The sequence below is a fragment of the Plasmopara halstedii genome (assembly GCF_900000015.1).
Source record: "Plasmopara halstedii genome assembly, contig: Scaffold_323, whole genome shotgun sequence".
NCBI lineage: Eukaryota > Oomycota > Peronosporomycetes > Peronosporales > Peronosporaceae > Plasmopara > Plasmopara halstedii.
In genome coordinates, this window is record NW_020187244.1 from 2409159 (window position 1) to 2421186 (window position 12028).

At 45.8% G+C, this 12028-nt stretch overlaps 3 protein-coding genes across 3 annotated transcripts; 2 read left to right on the forward strand and 1 right to left on the reverse strand.

The window, feature by feature from the left end:
- Positions 1 to 4402: 4402 nt before the first annotated feature.
- PHALS_08961 (sugar transporter) lies at positions 4403 to 6086 on the forward strand (the record flags this gene model as incomplete). The annotated part of the gene is made up of 3 exons (XM_024724405.1): positions 4403 to 4424; positions 4483 to 4625; positions 4695 to 6086. The coding sequence occupies 3 exons, from the start codon at positions 4403 to 4405 to the stop codon at positions 6084 to 6086; spliced, it is 1557 nt and encodes a 518-aa protein (XP_024575285.1).
- A 78-nt stretch (positions 6087 to 6164) lies between these two features.
- Positions 6165 to 8168, reverse strand: PHALS_08962 (multicopper oxidase; the record flags this gene model as incomplete). Its single annotated transcript, XM_024724406.1, has 1 exon — positions 6165 to 8168. The coding sequence occupies one exon, from the start codon at positions 8166 to 8168 to the stop codon at positions 6165 to 6167; it is 2004 nt and encodes a 667-aa protein (XP_024575286.1).
- Positions 8169 to 9016: 848 nt separating this feature from the next.
- PHALS_08963 (uncharacterized protein) lies at positions 9017 to 9280 on the forward strand (the record flags this gene model as incomplete). Its single annotated transcript, XM_024724407.1, has 2 exons — positions 9017 to 9045; positions 9124 to 9280. 2 exons carry the CDS (start codon positions 9017 to 9019, stop codon positions 9278 to 9280), a joined length of 186 nt encoding a protein of 61 aa, XP_024575287.1.
- Between the last annotated feature and the right edge of the window lie 2748 nt (positions 9281 to 12028).

The following is a 12028-nucleotide window of genomic DNA, read 5'->3' on the forward strand; positions in this document are numbered from 1 at the left end:
AACGAGCTCTGAGGGTGTGCCTTTGAATCGAGTCGTGCCGACTTAAAGTTGAATTCGGTATTCAATGCCACATTCACCACTTCTTCAAAAGAAAACGGATGCACATGGAAAACTTCCATTCTGGCCACGTCAGCTCGAAGGACTTCTATAAAGATGGTCACTGTTACCGCCTCGGGGAGTGGATCGGCTGCCATCCTGGTAATGAGAGTTCTCAACTCTTGGACAGAATCCACCAACTCATTCGGGCGGCAGGGAAACACAATTGCACGCAATATACCTGGTTTGGCGGCTAGAACACTTTCAAAAGCTGTAGCTGCAGCTCCGTTTAGAAGTGAAACGCCGCTTCAACCGAAGTGCCGCACGTCATTCCCATCCTCACGTGCGACCCCAGACCTTGGAAAGAGCTAGCGCCACGCGCTGTTGCTCGTTTTGGAGCATGGCGGATGCCATAGCCCTGTCGGTGTCTCTCACCAAGATCAGAAGTTTCTCACCAGCCTTATCCTCAAAGGTCACAACGCTCACCATGAGCGGCCTGGGTTGGGAGGAGTTATTTTTCGCCGACGGTTGCGTCATGGACGCAGCTGACGCTAACATCTTCTGAAGTAGGTGCTCTAGCAGAGCATTTTCATAGCTCGAAAGCGCCTCTAGGCGCGCGCTTATCGCTTTGGAAACTTGCGTAACAAGGTGTTCCACGCCCTTAGGGCCAAGCAGAGACATCAGCATTTTAAGCCCGTCCTGCATGCCCTAGTGCAAAAAAGGGAATTGCTCCATCCTCACAGAGAATCTGTCGTAACGTTTCTGACAGAGATCCACACTTCACTGAGAAGTATGTTTGACAATCTTGAAGGTGCTGGGCGCAAAGTTAATATATCAATAGTGGACCATCTGCAGACTGATGGTCGAATTGGAGTGTGGATCGCTTCGTTGATGACCTGTTATGCAGCGTATGCGCTGAGGCGCCGAGGCACTTGAAGCGCCATGCTGCCACTTGTGGAGTTCGCATTTAGCAATGCAGTGCATACATCTTCCGGTTACACGCCGTTATACGCGAACGGGCTCGTTAATTCTCACATCCCGCTGACGCTGCCATCCTATGATTCAAGGCTTGTCTGAAAAGAGGCTAGCATATGTCAGTTCTCTTGTTGTGCTTAGAGAAGTCGATGACTTCCTGACTCCCATGTTGAGTGTCTTACAAGTTGAGACATACAGAAGAAGTATACAGACAGAAGAGGTAGAGGAAATGTTGAAAAGTTTGGGGTCGAGGGACCTCGATTTCTTTACTGGTAATGCTAAAGCCTTCCTGCCTATGCATTTCCTGGTGCCTTTAAGACGAAGCTTCCTCCACGGTCTATCGAACTTTTCAAGGTTGTGGCAAAGCGGGGCCATGCATATACGCCAAACCTTCCGAGAAAGATGCACACCCACCCGGTGTTTTATGTGAGCTTGTTTAAGCCGTACCGGGATCTGGTGCAAGTGAACGCGGAAGCGTTGGCGCCAGAGCGGCGCCCACAGGCGCTCAACACCCAGAAGCTGAAACGACAACTGGTTTTGAGCAAGGAGTGCAACGATTTCCATATTCAAAGGCGCCAAGCGCTCTACCGTTGTATGATGCGACGCATTCGTATGCTCAACGACCAGAAGCCACTCCGACAATGCGCAATAGTCCTCAACATGGGGCAGTCGAAGCACGACGTGCTTTAGAAAGCAAGCTCCCTACTCTTCTGCGCAGCGGAATGCGGCCCCAGCATGACGCTCAGGGATGTCTTTACTGTCACAGATATCGTCCTCAAGAGCTTGTAGAGCACCACGGGTCACCGGACGGCGATCGACTAAGTCCTTGTTTTCCGCTGCCGACTCTTCTCGGGTGAGAATGGAGTTGCCAATCACGTGGAATGTTTTTTGGGTCGATGTTGTCGCCAAAGTCAAACCTAGTATCTTGTAAACTATACCCCAACTTTGAGAACACGTGGGAGTCTGAGGTACCACTTCGGCAAAACTTCCCAAACGTCGTGGACGCTTTTGATCAGATGGATCATGACGTTCTGCGTCGTCACACGCACCGCGCTTCTCGGCAATACCCATGGAAGCCGAAGGGCCATGAGCTGAGCTCGAGAAATGTCCCTGAGCTAATGCGGTTGTGGGCTCACCCGTGTGAGAGACCACAGAGCTCGCGGGAGCGTGAGGGGATTCCCATACGTTGTGGGGCGACAATTCGAAGGAAGTCGGCGTTGCGCCTTGAGTTTGGCAAACTCGAACTGAAGATGGCTTCCACGTGCACGTCCACCTTTTTGTGGATCCACTGTAAGTTAGCCAGCGAGGAAAGTTTTCGGTGCCGCTGCTTCCATCGCTCAAAGAGCACTTCGTCATCTGCAGCGGTTACGCCAAGGCTGGGCACTACAAAAATCGTCCGCATTGCGGGTACAGGAGCGCCTTCAATTTATGCGCGAAGGCGAGCGCGGTAACTATTCATGGGGAGATCTTTAGGAACCAAGAAGCGAGCTCGGAGAGCTTTTCTTTGGTCAATCTCAGCTCTTGTAGTGGCCGAAAATGAACTGTCAGTCTTCGGTGTATGTCGCGCTACTCCATTGTCCTGCGTAAAGGGCCGGCCTTGTAGACGCCCAACGATCGAGTGATCGCGTCCTTTGCCTCTGCAGCGAGACCTGCCGAGCGGAAGTCGTTTTCCACACGAGAGTCAAGGACCAACCATGGATGCGCGCACACGTGTTTACATTCTTAATAGGAACAAGTATAACGGGGTCACACAAGATAATTTGACCACACAATGGTGTGACTACACTTCAACAACAAGTCAGTACGTGGCTGAAACAGCCAGTTGTTGTACATTTAATTTGATTTTCTACGTAGATGGGTAGATTTAGATATAAGCGGCTTTGCCGCAGATAAAATTGGGAAATACAGTTTACTTTTTTGTACGGAAGAATTAATTTGCCTTAGGTTAACGCTGTTGTTACTCTTGGAGAAAGCGAATTGCGATCCGCTACACTCGTACTGGTTCTATGTATAGAACGAAGATCACCGACCTTAACTAAACTTCCTCTATGCGAAAGAGTTACGGCAGCCCCGCTGCAAACACGTGATTGCATCGCGAATGTCGTTGCTCCTCTTGCGCTTGCAGACAGCCGAGATCATTTTCAGCGAATTTCTATGCCGTATGTCTCTCGGTGGAGGCGAAGTCACTAGGTCAAAATTTGTAGAGTCATCATGATGATGACATCGAAGACCATCTCGGCAGTCTCACCGATAAGGGTGCATAGATCGTTGGTCGCGGAGACCGCGCCATTTTAAGTGGTTGTTGAATTCTTTGGGTACGAAAATGATAGAAATCTTGATGTTAATGATGTTCAAAAAAGAAGGGTTATATAGGCTCAATGAAGGGAAAAAATATTGCACTGTGGACCGCTCATTGTTGCGTGATGTCTCAAGAATACAATCAAAGTGTGAGTGTCATTGAGAAATGTAACAGTACACAATGTCTTGATTATTGTTCGACGTAGAGCGGAGCTCAGAACTGTCAAAGTAAAGCACCATATTTAAAATGGGACTCCTGTCCTAGTGTAGTAAATGAGAGTTTTGCTTTTGTCGAAAAGGTAGAATAAATACACAATGAATTAGCTCAAACTGACTCCAAATTTAAGTGTCACTCTTGAGATTTAGTAAGCGCAAATAATTACGTCTCAGTTAAAAGACTTTCGCTTTTGGAGCGTACGAATCCCCTCACTAAGTGTCAATTAAAGCGGACTATTACATCTGTGCGAGATCCACGGCAACTCCGCTTGAATTCACGTGTTGGAGTTCTGTTATCCAGTACTCTGTGATCTCATACTAAGTAGAGTAATGGTACTTTTCACAACTGCAGTGTTTGAATTCTGGTACTATCAAAAATTTGGCTCCACATCCTAGAGACCTAATCCTGAATACATTTATCATAGAGGTCGCTACGAGTCAAAAGCTTCGTCTGTGCAAATTGTCACGGTAATCCCATTTTAACGTTAGTACCGTCATTGATCTCAGGTGTTGACAAAGTAATACATGCAATGTTTCTGCATATATCGATATGACCCTCCAAGCTATCGGTGCACCATCAATTTATAAGTGAAAAGTGCGTTCTGCGACTTGATCTTGTCTGTTTCTATGGTATTCCTAATATTTCTACTAAGAGTCAACAAAAATCACTTTCCGTCTGCGACGAATGATCGCGTATTTAGTTAAGATATTGGCTGACAGTCGCGATTGAAACTTGGACAGTCGCGTACACTTTTAATTTCTTGTCAAGATGCCGAGACTCAGTGCCACCGTTTCAAGCAATGACTTGATTTTGGCCAGAGAAACGAGTTGGGATGATATGAAAAGGGCGAATGGACTTAAGAATCGAGCTAACACCATGCATGACTTGAAATACTACGGTGCGTCACCGCGTACTACCAATTGGAATTCACACCATTCATCTTCGCTTGCTTGTAGTTGAAGAGCAGAAACGACTATACCAGGAGCTTCCGTTTCGAGTGATTCCAGGTATGCGAACTCGGTCTTTTCGAAGCGAGCGAGACTTCCCACAACTTCAGTCTCGCGGTTCCTGGGCCAATTTATCGCGACTAATAATCAAGGTACTGGTTCTCATTTGATTCATCATACAATGCACCATGATCTAATTCAGATCAAATTTTGTCGACTAGCATGGTGAAAGAAAACCGTTGCTCGAAGACGAAGACGGCGCAGTGATGCCAGGGTACACAAATCCCTTGCTGGTCTCGTGCATGGTCGCTGTAATCAATGCTTTTCAGTATGGGTACAATACGGCAGTCACGGGTGCAATGGATAGTGCTGTAGTCTTTCCTGGCCACTCTAACTTCATGTGGGCACTTTGTGTCTCAAGTTTTGCTGTCGGTGGACCCATTGGTTCCCTAGTTGGCGGCCGACTTAACACGTTTCTTGGTCGAAGAAAGACCATGCTTGCCACTTCATGCCTCTTTATTCTGTCGGGTGCGGTCATGGCATTCGCCATGAATATGTCCATGCTTATTGTCGGGCGGTTTTTGGTAGGAATTGCCTCGGGTACAGCTACGGTTATTGTCCCACTTTATCTAGGGGAACTTGCGCCTCCAAATCTTCGGGGTGCGCTTGGTACAACATACCAATTGGCCATGGTTCTTGGTATCTTATGTACTATTCTTATTGCATTCGGGTTTGCGAACGAGAGTACGAGTCTGGCACATCCAGGCTGGCGGTTCATGTTTGGGTTTGCAGGTCTCTTGGGAGTGGTACAAGTGGGACTGATGTCATTTTTAGTCGAAAGTCCACGGTGGTTGTTAAATAATGGCGACGAAAAGGAAGCAGAAGTAACGTTGCGTTACTTGCGTCAGTTGGACGATGTGTTTGATGAATTGGACAGTATTTCAGCCGCTAGTTTCAGGGAAACGGGTGATGGACAAGGGATTAGCCAAGTGCTGCGTGATGAAAACATTCGACTGCCTCTTTTGGTTGCCATCACGTTACAACTTGCTCAGCAGCTTAGTGGGATAAATGCTGTCATGTTTTATGCGAGTTCATTTTTTCAAAATGCTGGACTTGAGGATCCACGCTTTGGTATCACTCTTGTATACATTATCAATGTTATGGCTACCATTGTAGCCCTCATGCTCATGGACTCAGCTGGACGTCGTCCATTGCTTCTTTGGTCAATTATGGGAATGCTTGTATCAAGTGGCATCTTGACGCTTGGGCTATTGGATGTACTGCCATTCGGTAGTCTCTTTAGCGTCGGTGGGGTCATGAGTTTTGTTTGGTTTTTTGAAATCGGACTCGGACCCATCCCATGGCTCATTGCTGCTGAGATGTTCCCCCCCAGGTCTCGAACAACAGCAACATCGATTGCTACGATGGTCAATTGGTTTGGACTCTTTCTCATCGGTATCTTCTTCCCTACGATGCAAAGAGAGCTCGAAGATGAAATATTTGTGCCGTTTGCTATTCTACTCGCCCTCGCATTTGCCTTTTCGTTAAAATTTGTACCCGAGACGAAAGGTAAAACGGTTGAAGAAATTCAGGATGATGTTAATAAGAAGTAAGAAAGTAGAATATTGGATTATCATCGACAAGGAACATGGTACCGTTATTTTAATTTTCAATCACATAATGCAATCAAATTAGTTCGAATCGTTCGGAATGATATCAAATCCGGCAATCATTCCAGCATCCGAATGACCAAGAATATGACAATGTGCTGCAACAAATCCCGTAAAATCTTCGGGTCGAAATCGGATCGTTACGTCTCCTGGCGTCGGGATTGAAATCACATCGCGCCAATCGCCAATTTCGTAGTCCACACCATGTCCATGACTCATGTTTACAATTTGAAAGGCATTTGTATGCAGATGAAATGGATGATTTTTTAGACTCACATCGCCATTTTCATTCCTCTTGTTTGTGATAACCCACTCTTGGACACGATCAAGTGTGAGATTTCGAATGCTCTGACCGGTAAATAACTCGTGGTTTACGTAACATGGTTTATAGTAGTAATCATCTTTTAAAATTGGATCGCCCATTGTAAACTCAAACTCAAACGGGACGATATCCATCTCGCGGTGGTCTTTTCCGGACAACGCTAGTAAACTCTTGGACGGTCCATAAAGTTGAGATGGCGGTGGTACCATTGTGACAAGTGATTCATTTCGAGATTCACCATGGACGTAGAGAAAAGCCAAAACTCCCGAATAAAAATCTGAGTGGTTTCCCATAAAAAAGTGTAAATCTGGGTCTTTCACCGACTGAATCGGACGCAGGAATTCATGACCATCTTCTGTTCTCGCACAATTTATTACGAGATCAACTCGAGCACCAGGAGAAAGAATGACAGTCTTTCGCACACGAGGCTTTGGCAAGTAAAGACCATCACTAGCAGCCAAAATGATTGAGCAGCCAGGAATTTGGATTTCGAGTGAAGCAATGCCGCCAGCATGTAAAATTCGAAGCAAGACGTTTTCATCCGGATGAATTTGAATTTTTGGTAAATATTCGCCATTCACAGCAAAATATTGTGCCATTGGCGGATAATTCGGCTTTTTGTCATTCATGGTAATTTCATCCAATAAATCCTTTGATAATGTCGCTTTTCGTATCGGACGTTCTGATTCGTGGACATCCGGATATAGCGCTTTTACTTGAGCTCCAAGCTTTGTCTTGGCTGTATACGTGAGTTGCATGTTAAGAGTACTACGCGACGCTTGAGCTGCTTCAACGAGAGACGTCATGATACCCCCCGTAAACTTAAACTCTTGCAGCACGACCACATGTTTCTGACGAATGGCCGAGAATTCACTCGGAACGGTAGTCGGGTCATCTTCGACAACGATTGGACCAACCATACCTCCTCCCATTTGTAAGAAGACCGACCCATGGACATGTGGGTGATAATGAAATAACCCCCGCGGGTGATTCCATGGTACATGCAGCTGAATATCGGCACTCTCTCCCGGGGGCACAATTCGAAAGACATTGTCCTCCTTACCCTTGGGGTCCACGTGCATTCCATGAAAGTGCAAGTTCGTATTATTAGGTTTATGCATTGTATTGGCAGCCCAAACACCAATAACATTGGGACCTAATTTATTGACCAAGTGAATGTTCAATACATCCCCAGCTTTCACCACCAGTAAAGGGCCAGGTATACTGTTTTCGTACGCGCGTGTGTAGAAGGCAATGGGGCCATTATGTACCAGCTTTTCAGCGACAATGAGGGTTGTGTTAAGCTCTCCATTGACCGAAACTCTCTTCTCCAGCATTGGTAGATCAGGGAGTTGTCGAAGCAAGCGAGTGAGCAGCTCAAGTCGATTTGCATAGCCAGAAGTTGGACGTAGGTGCGGATGCGACTCGTGATTCACATTCGAAACGAGCAAAAGCGCGACGAATCCGACAATTATGATGAAAATACAGACCACGTTACGGCGGGTATGTGAATGGAGCTGGCGTGCACGTTTCTGCAGAATTTCGTCGCTATCCTTTGCGTCGTCTTCTAAATCCTCAACAAACGCACCATTCCCATTAAACCGATTTGTGTCACATAATGTACCGGTTCCATAGCTGATGCGAGTGCGTGGGAAGCGAGGAGCTGTCCGATTGCGGCTTGTGTCTGTGCTCGGAATGACCATGGATCCGAGGTCAGAGCTTATTGGCTATATGATTACATCCTGCTAAATTTATATTTGTGAAAGATATTTTTATACAAGGGGCTAAGAAAACATTCGTTTAAGTCCGTATTCATATAAGGCCGCATCCTGAATACCGGAGTCATTCCATGCATGATGTCAATCTGACGTTTGTTGCGCATAGCGTTACGTGTGATCGCCGAGTGTAAGCTCTAATAAACGAGTCGGAGAGTGATCATTGCAGACTTCGCCTGATTAATTTGCTCCGATGTCACAAAGGACAGTTCCTCGAGTTGATACGATCGGCCTCCAATCCGACGACATCTTACACTGGACAATTGATCTTCTCGTGCTGACCAATGGCAGCTGGATCTGCCGGCGCCAAAGCAACTGTCGTCCACATCGGGGTCATGCGTCAAACTTATGCGTCTGAATTAATCAGATACGCTGTAGCATACACTTCGTCCTAATTTTTGACGTCTTTAGAGTTGTTCAAGATCGAACATTTTGATAGCAGCTCGACAATATAGTCGAGGTCATCGGAATTACATTTGACTTTAATGAGGCCGCAAAAATTGCGATGGGATTATGTTCCAAGCGATATTAGTAAGGCTAGCTGCGTCAAACGCATGAGAAAGCTTGCCGAAGGCCACTCCTGCGTTACCGCGTTTAATTTCTTGCAATAGCAGTTGACAGCTTTTTTATAGTTTTGAAAGGCGTCATGATAGGCTGATCAGCAAATATTTGTACCGCATTTTAAAACCATGATAATTCCCAAGCCCACTGGATACTTTAATGACGTTGCATTGGAAGAAAAGAACACAACCCGAATTCCACTCAAACGCAGATGCATGAATATGATCGCTGAACAGATCATACGGTAGGTACATGCAAGGCTCGAAAATCTTATCATACCATTTGTTGAAGGTCGGAACATGCGGTTTTTGCTGCATGAAAGGAATCGTCCAAATATTGCCTGCAATGCGTGCTGCATCCATCGGTTTTCCTATCATGGCGATAGCACTACGTTAGTCTCGGTAGCGTTGCATCAAACGACGCATCACGAAATCTCCGGCTTTCTTTTGGTCCGAGCGACTGGAAAGATCACTGCTTAGCAATTTAATAGTAAAATAAGAGATCAGCTTGAAAAAGAGGCCTGTGCCTTACTATTGTTGACGTAGGACGGGTCGTTTTGGTTGATTACAAACTCTAGCCCTGTAAAGTTTTAGTAAATTTCTTTCAATCGCATCACTTTTTTACAAAGATGCAAGCTCAAATCGATAGCGATCTTTGGCAAATCAGGTCCTCGAAGCCATGATTTTTGCTCGAGGATGCCTTAGACAACGGTTATTACTTTATCCTGATGGCATACAGCGGTTGGAGACAGAGTTGGTGCGAAATCGATTAGATGAAAAAGACGCTTTTGATTCCAGGAAGGTTGCCAGCGGATACCCGGGAGTTTGTTCCTAGGCCCCTCGTTCCAATTGTTGCACTCTATCACGTTGTGGATCCGATTTTGCGATTTTGCTCGTCAAAGCCATATCGCTTAGCTACAATATGCGTGGAAAGGGGCGTTGGCCAATAAAGGAGAGCAAGGATCCTCATCCTCTGGCTTCTGTTTGAAAAACAGTTTCGCCTCTACGCTTCAGTGAATGTTGACAGCCCATTTGAAAAGAAGATGCGAGCTCTTTCACTAAAGAAGAGTGCCATGAAAATCTAGACGGTTTTGGCCCCTGTTCGTATCTCGGTCAAGTTTTCACTACTGATTCGAGAACAAAAAGCGGTCTCACGTTTACTGTAGTCGATTGCAGTCTTTTTGGCAGCATAGAGTCATCTTTTCTTAACATTACTAGTTAGTGTAATTATAGTTAAGCGATTGAAAGTTCTTTTCGTAGCTCAGTTGCTCAGAGGTCCCAGGGTACTGGTCTGATAAGGACGATAGGACCCTTTCGTTTCGCGTTAAGCAGTACAGTCGCTTGATTATGCAACAGTATAGTAAGCATTAATTTTTTGAGATAACGTCATTTATATATATATATTAATTTTGATAAATCAAAGCATAACTCGCAACTAATTTTTAGGATCTCCCGTAAGTAAAGCGTTCGAATCCACTGTAAAGCGGATGCACCGAGTCAAACTTTCTCCATAGAAGATGCACAACAACCCTGTTCCACATGATAGCATTGCCAACATTCCGGCGACCAAGTCGCAATCTGCTTTATCTTTTGGAAGGGTGGAGCAAAGTTAGTTCGCTGACGATCTCGGGATATAGAGGATTGGCGGCCTAGGGACACGAAGCCGTATTTGCTTAAATGAAAGCGCTTACCAGTTATGAGAGTGTGCCATCAGAACACCGTCTGAGATGCTCCAACCGGGCGTCCGTGGGAGCAAAAATGTCACTCTCTTATACCACTGATCGTATCTGTCCTGCACTGGACGGAACAGAATTCTTAATCTGAATGCGAGAAGTTGACATGGTCATATTTTTTATTTTATGTCATTTTCCTGACGTACGAGCAGTACCTCTGGAGAAGAGGCGGGAAGTTTTGAAGTGACATATGTCGCAAATGCTTTCGACGCCTTACCAGGGGTGCTGGGTACGACCATAGTTCTGTCTACCTGACAAAAGGGGCATATTTAGAGAACTATGCTTAAGGGTTACGTAATTGTATTACTATAATGGCGAGGAGACCCTCCTCAGAAGCTGTGGCAATTGCCAGTTGATGGTTCCTAAAAGGTAGGGCTAACGCTGGGAACTTCGGTGTCCGCTACATTTCTACTCTCTTTCGACGAAAGAGGGTTGATAACGGAAGAACTGCGGAAAATATTTTCCGTGTCGCGAGGGTCGATTGTGATATGATAGTAGAAATATAGTGAGAGAAAGAGAGGCGATGCGTCGAATAGCCCAATTCATGCTGAGAAGGATGTTTTGGTTGCCGAGAAGCTCTGTAGTACCTATGCGTCCTCTGTGGTAGCACAAATCATTCGTGCCGCGCAAGATTTCTTTTTAATTTACTGAGGGGTAAGGATGGTCAGACTATCACGTAGGGCCGTCCAACAGACCTCGAGCGGCAGAAATGCTAAATAAGAGTACGTGCACGATCTCGAAGAAACATTTTCTGTACCTCGTAGAGTGAATGGGCAATGAGGTCCAGCTCTAAACGAAGCGGCGTTTGCTCGTATAGATGGGTTTAAAGCTTAGGATGCTAGTTGTTTCACATCAACGTCCGGTAACTTTGAGGCCATGGGGGGGACTTACAGATTCAAAAGCATTGTGCAGTTACGTACGGCGCGCAACTGTCTAAGGCAGTAGAAAGTACGCGAATGCATATAAAGGAGTCAAATACGGATACAGTATCTGTGAGTGTTGCGAAGGGGATACTAAAAGGTTTTGTTGGACCTCGTGGGAAATCTGTGGGATGTAGAATGATGTCTCGTGAGGGCTGACAGTAACCTAGGTATGGCGTGGTTTTAATGATTTGGGCTTTGGATCAACCGAAAGTCATAGAAATTAGGTTTCACGCACTTCTTTATCATTAAAACTCTGATGAGTCAGAAGATTGCTTTTGTCAGATGACAGAAGTACTAATGTCGCGGGCTGTGAAAGCTTTGTTGCAGGACGTGAAAGTTGTCATAATTGCCTAGCAAAGACATCGCTTCGTATCTCAAGTAAAGCTCGGTAGACAGAAGCGGTTTTGGACCGTGATTCTGGGATGAGACGAAGAAATGCTATTGTGTTTAGCGATCTCCAGAGTATATCTTTGCTGATACATCAATGGATAATTGTGTGTCGTGGTTCCCAAAAGTGGCTCTGATGATACTATTAATCCCGCTGTAAGCTGGTGTCTGCTGTACCAGAGCTG